General features: G+C 37.5%; 4 protein-coding genes across 4 annotated transcripts; 3 read left to right on the forward strand and 1 right to left on the reverse strand.

The window, feature by feature from the left end:
* The first annotated feature begins 7,043 nt into the window (after positions 1-7,043).
* LOC144445485 (monocarboxylate transporter 9-like) lies at positions 7,044-8,456 on the forward strand. Its single transcript, XM_078135049.1, has 2 exons — positions 7,044-7,160; positions 8,126-8,456. The coding sequence occupies exons 1-2, from the start codon at positions 7,091-7,093 to the stop codon at positions 8,365-8,367; spliced, it is 312 nt and encodes a 103-aa protein (XP_077991175.1). The 5' UTR covers positions 7,044-7,090; the 3' UTR covers positions 8,368-8,456.
* A 1,345-nt stretch (positions 8,457-9,801) lies between these two features.
* LOC144445900 (monocarboxylate transporter 12-like) lies at positions 9,802-13,794 on the forward strand. The gene is made up of 4 exons (XM_078135542.1): positions 9,802-9,994; positions 11,325-11,472; positions 12,246-13,087; positions 13,625-13,794. The coding sequence occupies exons 1-4, from the start codon at positions 9,802-9,804 to the stop codon at positions 13,792-13,794; spliced, it is 1,353 nt and encodes a 450-aa protein (XP_077991668.1).
* Positions 13,795-15,448: 1,654 nt separating this feature from the next.
* On the forward strand, positions 15,449-18,484 carry LOC144445901 (monocarboxylate transporter 12-like). The gene is made up of 4 exons (XM_078135543.1): positions 15,449-15,641; positions 16,351-16,494; positions 16,886-17,731; positions 18,315-18,484. Exons 1-4 carry the CDS (start codon positions 15,449-15,451, stop codon positions 18,482-18,484), a joined length of 1,353 nt encoding a protein of 450 aa, XP_077991669.1.
* Positions 18,485-19,415: 931 nt separating this feature from the next.
* Positions 19,416-19,793, reverse strand: LOC144445903 (uncharacterized). The gene has a single exon (XM_078135545.1). The coding sequence runs from the start codon at positions 19,791-19,793 to the stop codon at positions 19,416-19,418; it is 378 nt and encodes a 125-aa protein (XP_077991671.1).
* Positions 19,794-24,567: the final 4,774 nt, after the last annotated feature.

A 24,567-nucleotide genomic window follows, 5' to 3' on the forward strand; every position in this document is an offset into this window, starting at 1 on the left:
ATCTATGAAAATTGCCATTACGAAACCTTCAAGTCACAAATTCACTTTTGCCCCAAACTGCAATATAAGTGAAGCATTGATTGTGAAACAGCCAAGCATTTACATGACATGTTCTGTAACTAGTGTGGTAGCTAGGTAATACATGTATATGTATATGTATAGTTATGTTTCAACTAATAAGTAATGTTAAAGAATTCATGTAAGAAACAGGGACAAGAACAAATATTGACATGTACCACATTTCAGACAAGGCTATATGCCATTGTAGAAAGGATTTTTTTTCTTCCATCACAATTTAAAACACAATGACCCCCCCCCCCCCATCCACAATTTTCAAAACAGCTTCTTTCGCAGTGAGTGAACCTGCGCGATCACAGAACAAATGTAATTTTACCCCTTTCATATATAGTTGGTTAAGTACGTCAATATTAACGATATTATCGACATTTTATTGTATTCTGAATCTGATAGAAATATTCTGAGACATAACTCGGGAAACAAATGCCTGTGTGTGAAACCCCCGTAGACAAACGTGAACTAACTGTTGCTTTGGTGTATTACGTTGGCGGAGGCGCCCCGTTCGAACTGTTGAAGTGTAATATTTTGACGTACTTGTGTGTGAGAATAAAGACTTTATACCCAGCTACAACGTGTTATATATTGTTTGCATTTCCAATCCACTCTCGTATGTGCATAACGTAGGCTGTTGTTGGCTGCATGCATTATACCTTTGTTTACTAGGGGGTCAGACAAGGGAATTCTGTAACTCGTTTGCAATGGCGTGATGTTAGTACAGATACAATAAAACCGTCAGAACCCAACGACTCGTCTCACTCGTCATTACTTGCCACTAGCGACAGGAAACTGCGACGGGTGCTTTATATAATACATTCCATACGTCGATAGTCCATGATAGTACGATTACACAGGGCAACCTTTGACCCCAACCGTCATATATCAACATATACTGTACGTTCTACCTGCAGATAATTGTCGATAGCATTCAGTATTGGCTTTCATCATTGTTTCAATTGTTGTGCAATAGTATGATGTATTCTGGAAGAGATCTCCGAAATTACAAGATTGCCAAAATTCTTTCCGGCGCTGAAGAATAAGAAGCATGGCACAGGATGGTGGTGTCTACGGTTGGGTGGTGGTTTTAGCGTGTCACGTTTGTGGCATGTTTGTGTTTGGGATATATCAGTTCCTAGGCCCTGTTTTCGTGGCGCTGCAGATGTCCTTTAATTCTGGATCGTCTCGAACGTCGTGGATATTGTCGCTATTCATGTGTCTGGAAATGGGACTAGGTAATATTTATATTTTTATATCTACTTACACAACAAAGGAATATAAATTTAAGGTCGTCGTTGTGGTAATTTTGACCCACATAGCAGAAACTGAAACCATGACTGTGTTATTTGATTCCTACTCTTACAACTGCCGACATCAGATCGTGGATAAATGGACCTATAACAACCAGTTCATACACGGTCTGATGTCAGCAGTTGTATGTGTAGTGTGTTAATAACCGGGGATATTCTCCGTAAAACTCACTGAACTGACTGTAAGCATTAGTCGGCTTTAGCTTGAACTCATTTCCCCATAGACGCCATTGGCATTGAAGGGGTCAGGTTTTTGAAATCTGTCCTTGCGATTAGCAACTTACAAATGATACACCCCATCCCCTTCTGTGACTTTTATCCAGGTTTTATACATTATTAACAAGGGGTCAAAGTGTAAAAAAAGAGGGTGGTCGAGTAAGTATTTAGGTCAGCCATTTGGAACATTCACCAGTGTAGAACAACAATTTGTCAGTTCAAGTGCCACTACACCAGTTCCCGTCATGTCATCGGGATGGACAGTTCACTGCCACACGCTCGACCATTCAGTGAACTGGAATCTTTCAGCGTCACGAAATATCATGAATATTCATGAGCACGGCTCACCGCCATTCTTCCCCAAGTCTTCGGAACTTGTCGGCAGAAGTTTCGCCCTTTGTTTAAAAGATTCGGTAGTTTTCGGATGTAAACATGCCACACGTGCCACTATATACGACGTACGAAGAAAGATGGCAACTGCTGAAAGCGGTAAGTACGAGCTCGTACGAGTTATCATCCCTTTTTGACCTATTGATCGGTCTGGCAGCGAGGTCAGATTTTGCTCAAAAGTCCGTGCCAAGTTCATGGGTACATATGTAAGACTAAATGTCTTTTTAGAGGTTTTCCTTTGCATATATCGCTGTAGTCAGTCTGAAAGAGGATTTTCCAAGCTTTACAACGAGGGGTCAGAATTTTTTGTCGGACAATGGGGCGCGATGGGGCGCGTTTTTTCGGGAGCAGTGTAAATTCTCGGTGATCAGAGCGAGAGTGTCCACGTATTCAACACTGTGTACTATGTGTGACACGTTGTTTGTCACTGTCAGCCTAGCGCCTGTTGACTTTCTTGGAGTAGATTTGTTTTGGTGAGGGAATAGCTATCTGAGTTCTAAAACGAATTTCTGGAAAACGTAATCACGGTAACGTAAGCCTTATTTACATGCGTGATAGTGGATGAAAGCTTCGTTGTGTTGTGTGGTCATTGTCGATCGATCGTCGGATATATGCGTGAGTAAATGGATTAGACGCGTAGACGTAGACGTACATCGTATGCAAAGCATGTGTATACAATCATAAATGTAATCATATGTTGACACTTGGTAGGTAATGACAATGTAACTGTTACAGATAAATTATTTGTGTCAATTTTTGCCAGCTGCTTTCAACATTGGTCGATAGAGTACTAATGAATATTTTTTCGTCCGACAGCATCATCGTCAGTCTTGCTATCACCATCCACAGAGCCAAAGCAAATCGAGCCAGGAGATATCAAAACTATCAAAAAATAGTAAACATGCACTTGAAACCAGGCCATAAAACAAAATGTAATCCAAGATGTGATAATTTTAATAGTAGTAACAACAACAACAACAACAGATATGGTTGATAGTACTCTGATAACCATCATACCCAGCACATTATGTTACCAGATTTGCCCGAGTTCCAAAGTTAACAGAATTTTACTTTGAGTAATGTCATTTTGTACAGTGTATCATCTTAGTTATTTCTATAAATTTATTCTAGTTAATTTTATCTGCTGTGTATGCATGGTTATATTTTATTATGATCCATACAAATGTTTTTCTTTTGTTTTGTTTTTATAGCTATCAGGCTCTCTGTGACTGTCCCACAAGTGTATAGATGGATTTACATCCGGAAGTCGACAACCCTCATGATCTAACTGCTATTGATGAATACAGATTAGAAGTAAACAAGAAACTTGTTGAAACAAAATAGCAGAAAAAAGAAAAACACATTGAATTGTACGAGGAAGTCGATGACCTTCTCACTATTGAGATAGCAGAAATAAACCTTCAATATAAAATTTAAGTTGCTGTGATCACAACAGTCCCATATGGATACATTTACAAAAGGACAGTCTGTTTTTCAACTCACTTCATAAATCTTCTCCAGGAAAGAACATTATCAAGCTCCTGTACATATTTGGTGGTTTGTAACACAAAATTCAATCTCTTCTTTTTGTCTACTTCTAGCTTGGACTATTTACTAGGTTGATCTTGACTATGTCCTTGTAACATATACCAGGATTAGTGCAATCTATTTCATGTAACAATGACAGTTTAGTTGTGATATTACCATACCAAACATGTTCCTCAATGATTGGCTTATCTGTTCTATTGAAGTAGTATCTGGTTGATGATTCATTCAAACTTGACTTGTTTTTGAGAAGACTCTTATGACTCATTTATAAGTTAAACACTTCATGGGGGCCATGAACTGTCAAGCTTTGGATAAACGTAAAATGATGTAATGTGAAAGATAACAACAACTCTCTGCAGTTGTATTTTCAATACTTTATTTAACATGGAGAAAATAAATAAAAATGAATATGTAATATATATATGTGGCTAATAAAATATATAAATACATAAAATATATCATCTGCTTCAGTTTACACTTTGTAACATGTATTTAACTTCACTTGTTTGCAATGGCCCTGAGTCCTGCTATAAATAGTTTTCAGCATGTCAGTCAATATCTTCACATTTGACTTTATGTAGAGGAAGACTTTCATCTTGTACAAACGTGTAATTTTTCATCTGTTGACAAGAGAGAACCAGAAATTTAAATTAGACATTGATTTCAATTCAAATCACTGCTGAGTAATTTCACGGGACAATTGTGGAAACTGTTTCAAAACAAAACAAAAATATAGGTGTGCGTGCAAAGTCTTGCATATGAGATAAAATTAAAGTTTTGATGTGATGGAACAAATCAGGTGATTTGTTACTAATTGTCAGTCACGGCCAACAAACAAGAAACCCCTGAACATCAACCAAATAAGTGTGCTGATTAGTATTTCTTCACACTAATACATGTTAAAGAAATATCGTTTCAATGGGTACAAAATACTTATTTTCACCAAATACCATATCACTCTTTTATCAAATTATCAGCATAAATATTGATTCTTAGTATTTCCAAGTCACAATATTACCCACATTTGAATTTATATTCTCAACAAAAATATTTCGATCAATTTAGAACAAATTACATTAATTACAATCAATTGAAATCTTACCCTTTAACACGTTTTTTGTTTATACAGAATGTTATTCCTTAGTTCACAACCTTACGTGTTTTAGCCAGTTATAAAAGATAATATACACATTTGCCTGTGCTAGTCGTCGCCTCGCTCCGTAGCACTGAATACACCCGTCCTGATAGGAAACTGTGAATGCCTATCTGGCACTTGCTGTGATGTTGCGAAATAATCAGTACATCGGTTATAGTATTGCCCCGGTTCGGAGCAATGCGACGACTTTCGTCTTAGATAAAATGTAGGAAAAAAGGCACGAACGAACGACTATCGACAGTGTACTAGTGACAGTGTAGTCTCGAGTCCCAATCAAGTAGCATTGTGTTGAGGTGTTCAGTTTGGCAATTTATTCTTTAAAAAGTTATATTGACAGCTCTTTTTTATCCAGCATGTAGTCAAAATTTAAAACTGAGAAAGAAAAGTACCATATTTACCCTGATTTTAAAAGCTCAGCCACGCCGAAAACTCCCGTAAGCCACGAACCATACACGCCGTAGGGTACGATTGACCATTGAAGTGCTCGACCATGTAGACAGGAAGTTAGGCGTGGAGTAATGGATATAAGAACAAACGCGCGTAACCTCTGACCAGTTGACTGAAAAGATGACATCATCGATCCTCTCATTGGCTACTTGTACTGTCCATCCCGATGACATGACGGGAACTGTACACAGCATTATTCATGATATGTAAATTGTGCATAATTTGGCAAAACGGTAAAAGCTACAGTCTTGTTTGCATCCCCCCTCCCTCCCTCCCTCCCTCCCCCTCTCCCCCTCTCTCTCTCTCTCTCTCTCTCTCTCTCTCTCTCTCTCTCTCTCTCTCTCTCTCTCTCTCTCTCTCTCTCTCTCTCTCTCTCTCTCTCTCCAATTGTAATCCGTTTACTTTAACGAGGACAGTCCCTGCACTGTGTGATATATTATATGTTTCAAATGGATAACCTTTTTCTCAGCATAACATTAACACACTGAACTGAACTCAGGTCGAATGATTTATGACTTACCTATGTGAAAGTTCTGCGAGTAGCCTATACAAGTATGAACAAGTAAGTATTTTGACAATACACTATATGTACGTGTATACTTCGTAGTCGGTTTAAACACATTAATTGATTATTCTATCCTTGGATTTAATACACAGGTCCCATTTCAAGTATATTGGTGAAGAAAATAGGATATCGTGGCACAGTAATACTCGGAGCTATAATTTCTTCTATTGGATTTTTATTGACTGCTTTTGCACCAAATCTTGAGTTCATTTACTTCAGTTTCGGTGTATTAGGTGGTAGGTATCTTATTTAAAATGTAACAACTTGTATATTTCACCAACTTTTGAACGCGCGCGCGCGCACACACACACACACGCGCGCGCGCACCTACGCACGCATGCACACGCACACATACATACATACATACATACATACATACATACATACATACATACATACATACATACATACATACATATTTTATTTTCTTTTCTTGATATTCAGTTACATCTTTTTTCTGGTAATTTAAGACATTTATATCAGGATATTGCTGATCAGCTAGGACCGATTATAGTTCATCATTTCAGCCATGCTTTTCTGAATTTGAATAATTTGTATATTAATTTCGTATTTATGTATTGCTGTCAGTTTACTATGATTCTCATTGTTCTGTACATAGGTTGCGGTTACGGTCTTATTTTAGCCCCTCATCTTGGAATAATCCCTCTTTACATTAAGAAGAGATACGTCCTCGCTAATGCTCTGGCAGTTTGTGGTTCTGGATCTGGAGCTTTCCTTTTAACACCTTTGTGGCAAATGCTGATAGAGCTGTATGGATGGAGAGGTTCTTTTATTATATTTGCAGGGATGAATGCAAACATGTGTGTTTGCGGAGCTTTGTTCAAAACACCACTGATGCAATCTGGAAAGAAGAAGACCAGAAAGGGTGAATATGACAGTATTGATAAAGTGTCACCAAATAATACCACGAGACATCAAAGTTCTTCTGAGAGACAAACAGTTGTGAGAAAAATGTGTGATTACTGTGATTGTAGTCTGTTTTCCCAATACCCAACATTTACATTACTTTCATTTGCTTACTTCCTTGGAATTGGCGTAGGATATGTCGGAGTGCCAGCACATATTGTTGCACGTGCCATTTCCACAAGCCTTTGCACAAAACGTGAGATTGCGTTTGCAATGTCCATATTTGGCGTCTGTGGGATAGTAGGCAGACTCCTCCCAGTGCCTATTTTGTATTTTAACTTCTCAAGTGTAAGATTGTATGGATTGACATTCCTACTCGCTGGAATTATGAATCTTCTTAGTCCTCTCGCTGATTCATACTCAACATATTGTGTATACATCGCCTTCCTTTCATTAGTCTGTGGCGCCTTATTCACATTGTTTTCACAAGTAATTAAGGATGTTCTAGGACCCATTAAAATGGTTGCTGGTGTTTCTTTGTGTGCAGTATCTGGTAGTGTAGGGGGACTATTAGGCCCACCACTTGCAGGTGAGTAACATATATGTTTTATTACCTGTCCTTCAGGTATCGCCTAACTTTAATACAAATTACATCAAATGTATGTCTTATTACCTGTCCCTCAGGTATCACCTAACTTTAATACAAATTGCATTAAATTTTTAGATTCCGTAGGTGAAAAACGCCGAACTTTGATGAACCACGACACTTTCAGAAATAGTTATCCCTAACACATCTTGAACGTGGTATCGTGTGTCTCTCAAACGCGTGTTGCATATCCGATCCATAGAGGATAATTAAATTAGTTGGATGAATTCTTCATCTCATATACATATTCAAACACAGTAATTACAAATTCATGAGAGTAGCCTTTTTCAGCACGGGTCTAACTCATGTTTATGGTGATCCGAAAAAGTGACACTATTTGTTCTTCGCAATGAATTCTTGCTACATTTTGTCGATGTCTACATATCGCACTTATATCACAATGTACAATATATTTCCCACAAACACACACACACGCGCGCGCGCACGCACGCACACACACACACACACACACACACACACACACAAACTGACTACCCAAGTTAGTGATACTTTGACATCGAAAAGTCTTTTATTCACAGCACATGTTTAATTTAGTTTTTGGTGTATGTTTATGTAACATTTAGCATTTTCTTTTTTACTTTTGCACATAAGTTTTGCTACATATTAATGTAATTGTTATTGAGATATATTGGTTATTGAGGAAGTTATAAAATAAGGACCCTCCAAGCATACCAGAGAGAGTTGTGGGTACGATATCGTAGTTGGGTTATTTCATTCAGACAATATGTCGCAAGAAACTGCATTCACTGGATTTGCTGCTTCTTTAATTCATTTTGTCGTGGTTCTCTCAAACAGAGCCAGTGAACACTAACTTGCAACGGACTGTATGCCCTTTAACATCTGTCAAAGTGATATAGCAAAATATTATATTTTTATCCTATTTTCAGGTTTTATATACGACAGTACACAGGACTATAACAACGCCTTTTACTTTTATGGTGCCTGCATGTCCTTTACCGGCCTAACGATTCTTGTATTGGAGCCATTTACTCGAAGATGCGACAGGAAACTGAACGAAGAAGTTGAAACCAATAATGATGATGACGAATATAATGAACTCGCTGAGGCTGATAGAAACAATTACATGGTGACAGGAGATTGTAACAATGATCCAAACAATCAAAAATAATTTAATTCTACAACATAGCTTGTGGACTTACAACAATATATATATATCCATGGCGTAATGTTATATTTCTGCTGCTAACCCTCTGATTCTGAACAATTTCCCATGATGAAAATGTACACTCATTTCAACATTCTAAGTATGGGCTCAGAATGGGCTCTATGGCACGACATAACTCCTTCCCTGCATATGTGTATAAATCTAAATACTTTATTTTGAAGATATGGTTCGTATGTATCATTTTGTAAAATGAATAAACAAATTGCTTCATAGATACCCTACGGCTGTTCTGAAAGTTTTGTAGAACATAGTCAACCTTATATTTCTGTCCCATATGCTTTTCGGGGAAAAAAACACGACAAGATATTAAAGCATCCATTAAGCTAGAACCAGTTTCTTACGATAGGAAACTGATTTTAGAAAATTCAATGTAACAGTTAATCCTCGTCGATGATATGAAAATTAGATGAATTTGGACAAATCGTATATCTCGAGTCAATACGTTATGAAAACGACCCCCCCCCCCCCCCCCATGATTTTTCTATACACTCAGTATCTGAAGTACATCGCTGCCATTTGTTTCTGAGTGGCTAAAGTCCTTGGCCAAGATTTGAACCACGACTGTGCCTTGGTCCACCCAGCTGTATAACTGGGGACCTATTAGGATAGAAGACATGGAGGCTGCAATGGATTTTATGCTCCCCAGGGAGTAGGGGAAGTATAAAGGGCCGTTGTGCCGCTATGGATCCATGGCAGGGGTAATAAATTGTGCTTTGAGCAGAGAGTGGGAAAGCGCTATATAAAAACCAGTATTATTTTATTAATATGTCGAGCTGAAAACACTGCCATTACAACTTTGAAATTTAAAGTAACTGCAATTCGCTAAACCGAGTAATTAAAGAGGTTAAAAGTTGCTGGTCTGCAGGGAGTGCCAGTCAACCACGAAAAATGGTTGACACAGTTAAAATAGAAGCGAGTTCGCACACTTGCTCTTTTAACGATTCAACCTGTCTCCATAACACACATTTATTTTTTCGAAGAACAAACAAGACCAGGAGGATCAAAAGCTTCTTGGTGGATGGGACTGACATTTGGTGGGATGTTTCAAGAAATGCTATTCTATGGATGTGTTCAAGACAAAAATGACAGAGCTGCTATGGCCCTAGAAATCATGAGTACACCCTTTAGCAATCCAGTATACTAGTATTTTGTAAAGATAGCATTATGCGACCCGATCCATTCGTGTTATTACCTATGTAATATACGCCGTCATTTTACTGTTGCTATGCTATGTTGAATGAACAGACTGTATGACAGAAACTCTGGTTTATCAATATGAAATTAGATAATGACAGCTTGTTAGCGTATGAGGGCGTCCTAACATACGCGACCGTCCAGAACATTTAATGGTGAACGTCGGTGAAGGTAGTATACGGTATGGCTAATACAAGTGACGGTGGTGTGAATGGTTGGATTGTCGTATTTGCATGTCATGTCTGCAATATGTTCCTGTTTGGATTGAATCAAGCTATAGGACCTGTATTTGTAGCGATGCAGACATACTTTGATTCTGGATCTGCACGTACATCGTGGATTGTGTCAGTGTTTCTGTGCTTCGCCTTGGGGTTTGGTAAGTCTTTGTCGCGACAACAATAGAGTAAAGGAATTGATATGTCAAACACGGCACGTACTCCGTATGACTACTGGAAAAGAACTCCACTCGGCATAACATCTATGCAAGTAGCGCTGGATATATACGCTGCCGGGTTCCGACTCAACGTCTCCCCTCCGCTATGGTTCTTCCCTATTTCAAATAGCGAGATTTCATTGGCACGGATTTTTGAAATCTAAAACCCCCATACCCTTGCTAATGACGAAAACAACTTTAGATCATTAAATACAACCTACGTCTTGGTTATTGTAGCCATGGGAAGTTGAACCAAGCGAACTTTAGACAAGAAATGACAATGCACAAAACGTAGGTTGCATTTAATGATCTAAAGTTGCTTTCTGTATACTAGTATATTTCATATAGTCATCAGCAAGGATATGGGTGGGTTTTATGGGTGGTTTTTATATCCCAAAATCCGTGCGAATCTGTGCGAATGAAATATGTTTGCAGTCTGGCTATTTGAAATAGAGAAGAAAACATAGCGGAGGGGAGACGACGAGTCAGAACCCCTCAGCGTATATATCCAAAGCTAATATTCATGGTAATAAAAACCACAAACTTTAACCTTTCGTTGACTTGTAACCTGTACTCCACCACACATTTACGTTACAGATAGTTTGTTTACGTGTGAGTAATGGTATACTCTGTATATATACAGCAAGGGTAGCGAAACACGATATACTACGTATGTGTGTTCACAAAACCCTTGGTGTTTAGGCCAAATTAAAAAGTTGTTTGGTTCGGGTTATCCCGCCTAATTTTTCACGTCGGCCGTTAACGTTTTTTTACGTATTCGAGAAAATTAATAATAAAATCGCGGAAATCGTGAAGTCTCGCAAGAAATAGGGGGTACGGAAACTGACATCAACTTAAAAAGACAATATAACACTATTCTTCCAATCAGTAATGGCTGTACATAATATAGGAAGAAATAAACAAAACAGAGACCATTTGGAAAACGATGGAAAACCTGAACTAGAAACTCACACATGAAAAAAAATATATAAAATAAAATAAAATAAAATATCTACCTACACCACCTATTTTAAAATTGACCGCAATCGGAACCACACGTTTGTTTCGGCGTAACGAAATGGTATGTAGTTAAAGTATTAGAAAACAAAGGAATTATCAAATCAAACATGCCATACGAGCATGACTCAATAATGCTATCAATCTCCAAAACTGCCTCCCAACGATGAAAACTACATTCATAGACAGCACACAGCATTCAAGATTAATAGTTACCAAAAGTAGACGTTTTATTGTCTTCAATCATGTTCTGTAGGTCCTATTGCAAATATGTCTGTGAAGAAAATAGGATATAGATGCACAGTAATACTTGGAGGTCTAGTGTCTTCTATTGGATTTCTACTGACTGCTTTTGCACCAAGTCTTGAGTTTATCTACTTCAGTTTTGGTGTTCTAATTGGTATGTATTTTAGTTTAAACTCATAATCCAACACGCTTGGGATCTGGGGTCATGTATGTATGTATGTATGTATGTATGTATGTATGTATGTATGTATGTATGCATGCATGCATGTATGTATGTATGTATGTATGTATGTATGTATGTATGTATGTATGTATGTATGTGTGTGTGTATGTATGTATGTATGTATGTATGTATGTGTGTGTGTGTGTGCGTGCGTGTGTGCGTGCGTGTATGAACATACGTACGTACGTACATACGTACGTATGTATGTATGTATGTATGTATGCATGTATGTGTGTGCGCGTGCGTGCGTGCGTGTATGTATGTATGTATGTATGTATGCATGTATGTATGTATGTATGTATGTATGTATGTATGTATGTATGTATGTGTGTGTGTGTGTATGTATGTATGTATGTATGTATGTATGTATGTGTGTGTGTGTGCGTGCGTGCGTGTGTGCGTGCGTGTATGAACATACGTACGTACGTACATACGTACGTATGTATGTATGTATGTATGTATGTATGTATGTGTGTGCGCGTGCGTGCGTGCGTGTATGTATGTATGTATGTATGTATGTATGTATGTATGTATGTATGTATGTATGTATGTATGTATGTATGTATGTGCGCATGTGTGCATGTGTGTATATATGTATATATGTATGTAGGGGTGCGTGCATGCGTGCATTCTGGCATGCATGGGTGTATGTTTGTATTTACTGTAAACAAATTTGTACTAATTTGGTCATAATTAATTTACAGGAAGTGGCTATGGTCTTATAATAAGTCCACATTTTGGAATAATTGGTGTCTGTGTGAAAAAACAATTTGCTCTTGCGAATGCCCTGGTAGTGTGTGGTTCAGGAACCGGAGTTTTTATCTTCACCCCCTTATGGCAACTACTAATTGATATGTATGGATGGAGAGGAGCCTTTATCGTATTTGCTGCAATAAATGCCAACCTGTGTGTGTGTGGAGCGCTCTTCAAAATTCCGAAGATCCAAAGTATAGAAACAGATGTAAGGATGACACTTAACGAGAGCGTCAATGACATTTTGCCAGACGAAAATGAGACACGCGAGAAGTATACCAATAGTCTGAGTTTTGTGAGGAGGAAGTGTGAAGTCTGTGAATGCGGTCTCTTCTGTAGATACCCAACGTTTGCTCTTTACACGTTTGGTTATTTCCTGGGTTTCGGACTCGGTTTCTTTGGAGTGCCAGCATATATTGTTGCAAGAGCAAAGCACACAAGTCTTGGTTCTGCCAGTAAAATTGCCCTCTCGATGTCTGTATTTGGTGCCTTTGGGATATTTGGCAGATTAGTGCCTGTAGCTATATTGCGTTTTAGATTACCTGCACTTACAAGCGGACGACTCTTTGGATTATCATTGATATTAGTTGGATTAACCAATATCTTGAGTTCCCTTGTCAACTCATACACAGCACATTTCGTGTACACCACATTCCTTGGGATATTCGTCGGGATCTTCAGTACGATGACCACTCAGGTTGTCAAAGATGCTCTAGGACCAAGAAAGCTAATGGCAGGAGTAGCTCTAAGTGCGCCATTGGGCGGCTTGGGAGGCTTGGTTAGTCTGCCATTGGCCGGTAAGTCGTATATCTCATCTCTAAAACTCACCTTTTTAGAATAGCTTTTCGTTAACATGTTCTATGCAGTTGAATGATTGAATAAATGAATGAATAAATTAAGGAATCATTGAATTAATGAATGAATAAATTATTAAATGAATGAATCAGTAAATTAATGAATAAATGAGAGAATTAATAAATTAATGAATGAATAACTCAATGAATGAATGATTAAATGAATGAATGAATTAATTAATTAATTTTAAAAAGATGTCGCACATTTTCCTTTACAAAACTAAAATTTCACAACAAACTCAAAAAACTTGAAGATTATGAAACTATTTTTCAAAAACCCCTTGGGGCTACTGCCAGTCAAAGACAGACATCTTAATAACGAAAGGTTGGGAAATGAGAATAGTGCTAAGTGATATAAATGTAAAATCACTTGCCCATCAGTACGATTATTCAGTACCAATTATTACTCGATGGGAGGATCCCTAACAATTCTTGATAAAGACATGTTGCCATACTAAGAATTCATACATTTTTCTACAGGATGGATATATGACACAACCAGTGATTATAACAATTCATTCTACTTCTACGGTTCCTGTTCGATGTTAGCTGGTATTGCCGTTCTCCTGTTCGAACCGTTTACTCAACGACGTCACGAGAAACTGAATGAAGAGAGCATCGCAAGTACAGATGATATGGATGAAGTATAAACATCTACCCACATAGGTTGAAAGTATCTTGATCAACCAAGGCGATCTTATACAATATCTTTATACAGTACTTTTCCCCAAACCGAGTCAAAGCTATTAAATGAACTATGAAGATCAGTGAACCTGATCACAAGGTTTGACGTTGAGATAGACACCATAAAGATAACACATAAACATCACTTACAACTGTGGGCTTTGTATTTAGTTAATGTTAAAAACAGTGACAGCATGCATACTACTTTAACAGATTCTGCCACCTTTCACTGCCTTCTGAACGTGGATTTTGTTTGAACTTTATCAGATTACACAACGATGTTCTACCAACTGTATCCCTTAGTCTGTCTCACGCTGTGCTGGATTCAGGACTAACCTACTAGCAGCAAGTTTCTCTATTGATCATAGTGTAATTAATCTTTCACTCCCTGATGTTTAATTGAAACAAATTGTTGATGAGACCAAGGCTAGATAGTCACTGCACAGATAATATGACACACATACACTCTCTCACTTCACTCAGATGGTAAACAAACAACTCCAACATTTGATGTTAAATTAGCAACTAGAACACAATACAATGTTGCAACATTGTTTATTATACCAAATTAGACATCCAACCGTGTTGCTATCCTGAACTCCACGGGTGAAATGTAAAGTAGCTAATTACATTAGGGAGTGAATTATTACACTGTGATCAATAGAGAAACTTGCTGCTAGAAGGTAGCTTTAGCACAGCTTGAAACAGGCTAAGAGATACAGTTGGTCGAACATTGTTGTACCTTGGGTAGTTGTTACTGTTTATACACGGAGCCCACACATTGGAATTTTTTTAAAAGTGAACTAAAAATTCAAATCTATAGGTAATTTGCGTATGATTTTTTTGGCAAGATTTGTGTTGTCTGTGCGTGTGCTTCCGTGCATGTGAATGTATGTGTGTGTGTGTAACCACAGTCGTTTTGGAATTAATGACATATGATTCAGAATTGTTATCATCAGCTTCAAGCCGAAGTGAATAAATGAATAATCCAGTATGACATTTCGTTCTTTGTTATCACGTGACACTAGAGTGGTGCATACTGTTAAACCTGCACTAGCTGCAACTGGGATATTTTGTCATGAAATAATCAAAGATATATTCACTGAAAATGTGTCAATTACTTATTTAAAAAAGACATTGTATCTGTTAATTGGAGGTAAATATTATCTGTAGGTAGCGTAGTGGCAAGCAATTGGTGAAAATAAGAATTATCAAACTATCCACAAATGTAGGACTTTTATTACATTGTATGCTCCATGTCTTTCTTAAGACTACATTTTTAAATATTCTGTGTTCGTCCATGTTGCATCAGACTTCTATAATTTTCAAATTTGTTGATTTTATGATGCTCATGTGCTGTATGCCGACCTAGCATTTCTAAAATACAGTATGGACCACGTGGATATAGTTTCTGGAGAAAAGCCGAAACACCTTTCTTCTACGTTAAAATCAGTCTTCTAGTCAGAGGTAGCTATGTTGAATGAACAGACTGTATGACAGAAACTCTGGTTTATCAATATGGAATTAGATAATGACAGCTTGTTAGCGTATGGGGGCGTCCTAACATACGCGACCGTCCGGAACATTTAATGGTGAACGTCGGTGAAGGTAGTATACGGTATGGCTAATACAAGTGGCGGTGGTGTGAATGGTTGGATTGTCGTATTTGCATGTCATGTCTGCAATATGTTCCTGTTTGGATTGAATCAAGCTATAGGACCTGTATTTGTAGCGCTGCAGACATACTTTGATTCTGGATCTGCACGTACATCGTGGATTGTGTCAGTGTTTCTGTGCTTCGCCCTGGGGTTAGGTAAGTCTTTGTCGTGTCAACAAGAGTAAAGGAATTAATATGTCAAGCAGATTCTCTCTATGAGTACAGGAATTAGGTCAATAGAAATTAACTCCACTTGGCATGACATATATTCAAGGTCCTTACAAACCACAAACTTTACCAAACCAGCCTGAATAAATAATTTTCAAGTAGGCGACACGATATGTCATTATATCTACATTTAATCTCACTGTGAACACAAATCAACTGGTTTGGTATACGTAGTTATATTACAAAGAAATCATACTATTCATAAACCAAAGTGTGCACTCTAACCTTTCCTTGACTTGTAACCCGTACAGTAGTCCACAGTACATTTACGTCATAGATCGTATTGTTTACGGGTGCGTAATGGTATACTCTGAATATAGCAAGGGCAGCGAAATATGTACGTATGTGTCCTTACAAATCCCTTGTAGGGGCTATGACTGTGTGATCCTTAAAGAGTATAATCGCAACCACACAATTTCTAGGCTTGACTAAAGGATATAGTGTAGTTAATTAAAGTATTAGAAAACAGGAATTATCATATGACACATGCCATTCTAAGAGTATGACTCAATAATGCTATCAATCTCCAAACTCCCCCCCCCACGTTAAAAAAACTACATTTATTGACAGCACACAACATTCAATATTAATATTTACCAAAAGTAGATGTTTAATTGTCTTCAATCATGTTTTGTAGGTCCTATTGCAAATATATCTGTGAAGAAAATAGGATATAGATGCACAGTAATACTTGGAGGTCTAGTGTCTTCTATTGGATTTCTACTGACTGCTTTTGCACCAAGTCTTGAGTTTATCTACTTCAGTTTTGGTGTACTAATTGGTAGGTATTTTAGTTTAAACTCCTTTAAGTTATAGTTTGCGGAGTTTACGGATCGGTATCATCATCCGACCTGCTTGGGATCTGGGAACATGCGATATTTGGCAAATGTATCACAATAAACAGATGTACACAATGCATCCATGTATGTATGTATGTATGTATGTATGTATGTATGTATGTATGTATGTATGTATGTATATGTATGTATGTATGTATGTATGTATGGGTGGATGGATGGATGGATGTGTGTGTGTGTGTGTGTGTGTGTGTGTGTGTGTGTGTGTGCATACATGGATGTGTATGTGTCCGCGCGTGCATTCAGGCATACATGTGTGTATGTTTGTATTTAATGTAAACAAATTTGTACTCTATGGTCATAATTAATTCACAGGAAGTGGCTATGGTCTTATAATGAGTCCACATTTTGGAATAATTGGTGTCTGCATGAAAAAGCAATTTGCTCTTGCGAATGCCCTGGTAGTGTGTGGTTCAGGAACCGGGGTTTTTATCTTCACCCCCTTATGGCAACTACTAATTGATATGTATGGATGGAGAGGAGCCTTTATCGTATTTGCTGCAATAAATGCCAACCTGTGTGTGTGTGGAGCGCTCTTCAAAATTCCGAAGATCCAAAGTATAGAAACAGATGTAAGGATGACACTTAACGAGAGCGTCAATGAAATTTTGCCAGACGAAAATGAGACACGCGAGAAGTATACCAATAGTCTGAGTTTTGTGAGGAGGAAGTGTGAAGTCTGTGAATGCGGTCTCTTCTGTAGATACCCAACGTTTGCTCTTTACACATTTGGTTATTTCGTGGGTTTCGGACTCGGTTTCTTTGGAGTGCCAGCATATATTGTTGCAAGAGCAAAGCACACAAGTCTTGGTTCTGCCAGTAAAATTGCCCTCTCGATGTCTGTATTTGGTGCCTTTGGGATATTTGGCAGATTAGTGCCTGTAGCTATATTGCGTTTTAGATTACCTGCACTTACAAGCGGACGACTCTTTGGATTATCATTGATATTAGTTGGATTAACCAATATCTTGAGTTCCCTTGTCAACTCATACACAGCACATTTCGTGTACACCACATTCCTTGGGATATTCGTCGGGATCTTCAGTACGATGACCACTCAGGTTGTCAAAGATGCTCTAGGACCAAGAAAGCTAATGGCAGGAGTAGCTCTAAGTGCGCCATTGGGCGGCTTGGGAGGCTTGGTTAGTCTGCCATTGGCCGGTAAGTCGTATATCTCACCTCTAAAACTCACCTTTTTAGAATAGCTTTTCGTTAACATGTTCTATGCAGTTGAATGATTGAATAAATAAATGAATGAATGAATAAATCAATTAATTAATTAATTAATTAATTAATTAATTAGCAATACATGAATGAATAAATTAAGGAATCATTGAATTAATGAATGAATAAATTATTGAACGAATGAATAAATGAATTAGTGAATAAATGAGAGAATTAATCAATTAATGAATGAATAACTCAATGAATGAACGATTAAATAAATTAATTAATTAATTTTAAAAAGATGTCGCACATTTTCCTTTACAAAACTAAAATTTCACAACAAACTTGAAGATTATGAAACTATTTTTCAAAAACCCCTTGGGGCTACTGCCAGTCAAAGACAGACATCTTAATAACGAAAGGTTGGGAAATGAGAATAGTGCTAAGTGATATAAATGTAAAATCACTTGCTCATCAGTACGATTATTCAGTACCAATTATTACTCGATGGGAGGATCCCTAACAATTGTTGATAAAGACATGTTGCCATACTAAGAATTCATACATTTTTCTACAGGATGGATATATGACACAACCAGTGATTATAACAATTCATTCTACTTCTACGGTTCCTGTTCGATGTTAGCTGGTATTGCCGTTCTCCTGTTCGAACCGTTTACTCAACGGTGTCAGGAGAAACTGAATAAAGAGAACATCGCAAGTACTGATGATATGGATGAAGTATAAACATCTACCCACATAGGTTGAAAGTATCATACAATATCTTTATACAGTATTTTCCCCCAAACCGAGTCAAAGCTATTAAATGAACTATCAAGATCAGTGAGCCTGATCACAAGGTTTCATGTTGAGATACACAACACCGAGATAACACACAAAACATCTCTTAAACGGTGTGGGCTCTGTATTTACTTAATCATATAAACAGTAAGAACATGCATACTACTTAAACAGATTCTACCAACTTTCACTGCCTTCTGACCGTGGATTTTGTTTGAACTTCAATATCTCAGATTATACCTTGTGTACTAGTTACAGTTTATATACAGAGCTCGCACGGTGTAAGTGATGTTTGTGTGTTATCTTTACGGTGTCTATCTGGTGGGTGGATTGCTCGATGGATGACTGGGTGGATGGATGAAGTGACCATCTTGACATACATACATACATACATACATACAAACACACACACACACATTCATACATACATACATACATACATACATACATATATACATACACACACGTACGTGTGTGTGTGTGTGTGTGTGCGTGCGTACGTACGTACATACCTACCTACCTACATACATACATAAATACATACATACATACATACACACATTCATACATACATACATACATACATACATCCACACACACACACACACATACATACATACACCCACACATACACATACATACATACATACATACATACATACGCACGCACACACACTCATACATACACACACACATACACAAACACACACATACATACATACATACTTTTTTTACATACATACATACATACATACATACATACATACATACATACATACATACATACATACATATCAACAGTTATTTATTCAGGATTCATGATAAACATTATACAAATCACAATGTTTATCCCAAAAAAATCGACTGGACAGAAGATTTACACATTCATGTCCTTACATCTTCTTTGCCATGTTCTGAAAGAGCCTATAGCAGCACTAACACTCAGGTATCGTGCTAACCACTTCTTGGTTTGATGCGGGATGCCAATCAATTTAAAACCAGGTATTACACGTTTGTGAACTGATCCTAAACTGCCGATCACTATGACAACGATTCTACAAAAGAACCCTAGGTTATTAATTTCAAGAGAGAGTGGTATATATTTATCAAATTTCTCTGTATAACACCTGTCGATGTGACCATCAAATGGAACTGAAACTTCAACTAGGAAAACTTCATGGCTAGTTGTATCAATAATGGTTATGTCAGGTCTTATTGCTGTAGTTGTGAATGATTCTAAATCTGCTCCAAACATGTGTGGAGTTAAAATAGTGTCTTCTATGACGAGATGAGAGACATCTTTGACAGGAATTTACTGAAATATCAAATTAACGATTCTATTGTGCCTGTCTTGATACAGTCTTTGGTATTTTGTACATCCATTCAGTACATGTGATACAGTGTCAGTTGGGTGATTACACAAAGTGCATTGTTTATTGTACTGAGTGGGGTAGTATAGTGACAGGAGACTGTTGCACTGTAAAAGTTGTAGTCTGCCTCTAATGATAAAACTAATGATGCTATCTTTTAACTTCAAGTTTGAGACAGACAGACATACATACATACATACATACATACATACATACATACATACATACATACATACATACATACATACATACATAAACGTACGTACAGTAGTACTCTCTTTCTCTCTCACACGCAAAAGAACAGAACAATGAAAAACGTGTATAGATCATAAAAATTGAGACCACAAACCTTTCTTTTACTTTTAATATTTTCTTTAAAAGGTGCAACGGATCACCTAAACGATAGATGAATACAAGTACCTGGGAATGATACATGGTACTGAGTCTTTCTTTACTGAATCTTAAAACTATTAAGTCATATCTTAAGTCCTCCACAACTTTAGAGGAGTCGAATTTTTTTTTAAAACATCAAAATGATTAATTGCCTATTTCTCTCGAAAGCTTTTTTGGATTAATTTTTAAGTACAATACTCTTTGTTGGGAAAAAACACTGGTACTCTCACGAATTTGGCAAACTTGCACAAGTTAGGAATTTTTTAAAAAGTTTAATAGAATAAAAATTCAAATCTACAAGTAATTTGCAAATGATTTTTTTTGGCGAAATTTGTGTTGTCTGTGCGTGTGCTTCCGTGCATGTGAGTGTGTGTCTGTCTTTCTGTGTCTGTGTGTGTGTGTGTGTGTGTGTGTGTGTGTGTGTGTGTGTGACCACAGTCGTATTGGAATTAATGGCATGTGATTCAGAATTACCATCATCAGCTACAAGCTGAAGTGAATAAATTAAATGAATAATCCAGTACGACATTTAGTTCTTTGTTATCACGTGACACTAGAGTGGTGTATACTGTTAAACCTGAACTAGCGACAACTGCGATGTTTTTTCATGAAATAACCAAAGATATATTCACTGAAAATGTGTCAATTACTTATGAAAAGACATTGTATCTGTTAATTAGTGATCAATATTATCTGCAGGTGGTGTATTGGCAAGCATAAAGCTTGGTTTTGAATTTGTCCCCATGATCAAACTGTAATAGCTAAAACTGGAGTATCATTCCTTGATCAGAAAACTACAATGTATTCACTGAAAATTGTTGAAATACCAATAATTAGACACTATACATGTTACCCAATGATCGATATTATATATAAACAGTACAAAAGTAGGTTGAAAACGTGGTCTCATTGAGGGCAGGATTTTTGGTTGAGGATCCACAAATCAATTTGATTTGATATATCGTTTATACAGCTACAAAAAGTACCTTTATCCACAAGTGATGCGACACTGTTCACGGTGTATGATGTAATAAGGTCTAGAAAAAAATGCTTGGTTCCAGTTACCCGACCCCCACCTTGATTTTCACAGCCGACCCTACACGGTTTTTTTACGTATTCGAGAAACAAATAAAATAAATATAGAAATAGTGAATGCGGAAACTGACATCAACTAAAAAGACAATATGGAACTGTTCTTCCAATCTGTAACGGCTGTACATCTGATAAGAAATAAATAACACAGAGACCATTTGGGGAAAAAACTGAACTAGCCACTCGCACATGAAAAAAATATAAATTAAATAAAATCTACCTACCCCACCTATTCTAAAATTGAATGTAACCGGAACCACACAATTTCTTTTATTATGCCTACATGTATTGTACCTGACAAATCTTTTTCAGAAAAACGTTTCAGTTGCAGCTAGTGTAGCTGTAACGAGACCACCAAGTAACTTAAAACATCTCTGTAATATGTTCATTCTACAGGTAACTCGTAGATGAAATCGTTGAGTACTGACCATTCAAAACATGGCAAATACTCCAGAACACACAGATCAATTATCAACAACGAATACAGCAAACATTCAAGATAAAAACAACTACACATATTATAAAACCTGTCTCTGTCACCCTTGGTGTATTCATATGGACGTGCTTTTCCATTCTGTATACGCTTTCTTCTGCTGCATGTACACTTCTTTCGCGTCTTCATACAATTTTATGTCCCACACATTTCTACGACTCAATTCTCGAAGTTCATGGTCAGTTATGTCATATTTATGGGGATTGGAGTTGACATGGACTTGACTTTGAATGGGTATGCCAAATATGTGACTTAACATATCTTGTGAAGTTTGAAAGTCTTCCATTAAACCTACATATGACATCTTGTTTAGTAGATTTTCTCTAGCTACGAGGTAATGTTTTTCCTCTATTTTGGGGATTTTGGCAGCATCTTCAAGTTCCACCCCACCGCAACAGTCCTCAAAAGTGTCATCAATTTCTGGAAAGTTTCCAAACTGCAACAGCCTGACGTAGAAATTATCCATATCTTGGAAATAAATGTTTTCAGTCATATTGAGATAGTCAGAGAGGCTTTTCGATGATGCCACATAATGTATACAAATCTTGTGAACCCCAAAGCAGTGCTTTCTCTTAGTATAGTAGTATGTTGAAAGAAGTCGATCAATTGGTTCTCGTAACCAAGTGACATATGCAAACGGTCTTTTAGGGTAAGCGAAGTTATGAACACCGAAAGACCTTTTTGAATAAAATAAAACTTGGTGTGGATTATGCCTGAGATTTTTCCCTTGCAGGTACATATTGTTGCAGTGAGCGACGCGTGTTTTACTAACGTCGCCGCGTCTGATCAGGCCAGGTGTCTGCATTAAGACGCCCTCTACGGACGTTCCTCCAGCTTTCGGCATATGCACGAAGGCAATGTTAGCTATTTTGTAGTTGTCGTTTGCCTTAGGATCACTGACATTTTGGTTGATGTAGAAATTCGGTAATGGCTTTCGTCCAAAGCCTGGATTGATCAAACAATTTCTGAGATGATCGAAAAGAGTTGAACATTCAGTGGTTTTGGTTTTGTAAATGTTAACACCCATAGCATCACAATCGTACTGTTTCTTGTTTTGAGATTGAGAAACGGATTTTGAGGGTTGTTCTGAGATACGATGTTTTACAATTGGTGCAACTGTGGCGACTGCGCCCGCAAGGCTATTTTCAGACACGTTACTTGTTGGTACGAAGTTACTCAGTGTCGACTCTTCAAATGTAGAAACCTCCCTGTGGGATTGTTTCTTGACACTTACTTGGTTTGTAAGCTTCCTGGTGTCGAAACTCTGACGTAGTACCAGGATCACGGTGACAAAAGAGCAGACAAGAGCTGCAAAAAATAGCCTGCGTTGAAGTTTCTTCATCATGACAGCACCCCTCTAATATGTCCTGATTTGTTCCTTCGTGTTCAATGTAATCACGGCAATGGCTGAAACAAAATATATTCGTTGTTGGCATTAAGTTTGTTTTCCATGTGTGTGTACGTGTGGGTGGGTGGGTGGGGGGGTTAAAGGTCGACATGCAATGAAATCTGGTCTATAAAAGTGATGTGTGTCATAGACGTTTTGGAAGTAGAATAATGGAATACACTGTAGTACAGAATACGTGCCCTGTCAGGACCTAGACTAAACAATAAATTTAATATTCATAGATTCAATAGCATGAACTGTGTGACACTGAGTGTGCATGTGTGTAAGAGATATGCCAACATGTTACATGCATATCGCTAAATTACACCACACACATCCATCATGGAAATACTGTTATCAATAGTCAAGCTATTTTTATCAGGTTGTGAAATTTGAAAACATGAAAGTATACTAGTATATTAAATAATTTTTGGAAAATTTTCAAAAGCATTGTCTTTTTCCATGTCGAACATCCTATCCTCCACTGATAGATTAATACTGTCTCATCAGCTCTCTTTCCCACACTGTTTGTAAAGTTAAAATATCAATGATATCGCGCAGTGATTCCAAACATATCACCACAATAATGTCGTCTATAGTCCTTCCCGTCACGTGCCAATAGAATACATGTTATACTGTTAATTGTGTCCGATAATTTTGGTACCAAGCCAAAACGTTCAGCTGCAGCCATTGCAGACGAAGTATAGCTTTGTAGAAGACAGGCTGTCTGATTAAAAGAGACAACACAACGTGGTTGAACGTGTTTCACACCCATCTATCTAGTAGTACTGCGTTTGTATTAAATTGGGGTCTTCTTTTGTATACAAGTTTGCTATTCACCCTAGCCTCTCAAGGAGAAACTATTACATGTATAAATGTAGACAAAACGAGGAGAGAGTAGTAATGGCATACAAAACGAGAAAGTGAATACTATGTACCAAGCGACGTACATACAAAAGATGGTGCGAAGGACACGTATACACATGAACTGGGTAAACAAAGCGAATTACGCCTTCTCCGTGTCACAGACAAATAATTTCTTTACTTGTCTGTGTCCGTGTTGGCAGATAACCGTACCCCTTGGGAAAGATATCGAATGCAAACTTAATGAAGATATGGTGTGTTTTTTCTAAGTACCATCATTTGGGGTACGCACTTCCCGGCGTTGGTCAAATGAGGGGTATAAAGTTGGAGAGGTTTGTTAGTAACACGGGGTGTAAATTTGGAGAGGTTAGTCTAAAACGGGGGGGGGGGTAAATTTGGGGAGGTATGTCTAAAACGGGGATGTAACTTT

Source organism: Glandiceps talaboti, chromosome 14 (genome assembly GCF_964340395.1).
Source record: "Glandiceps talaboti chromosome 14, keGlaTala1.1, whole genome shotgun sequence".
NCBI classification, from domain to species: domain Eukaryota; kingdom Metazoa; phylum Hemichordata; class Enteropneusta; family Spengelidae; genus Glandiceps; species Glandiceps talaboti.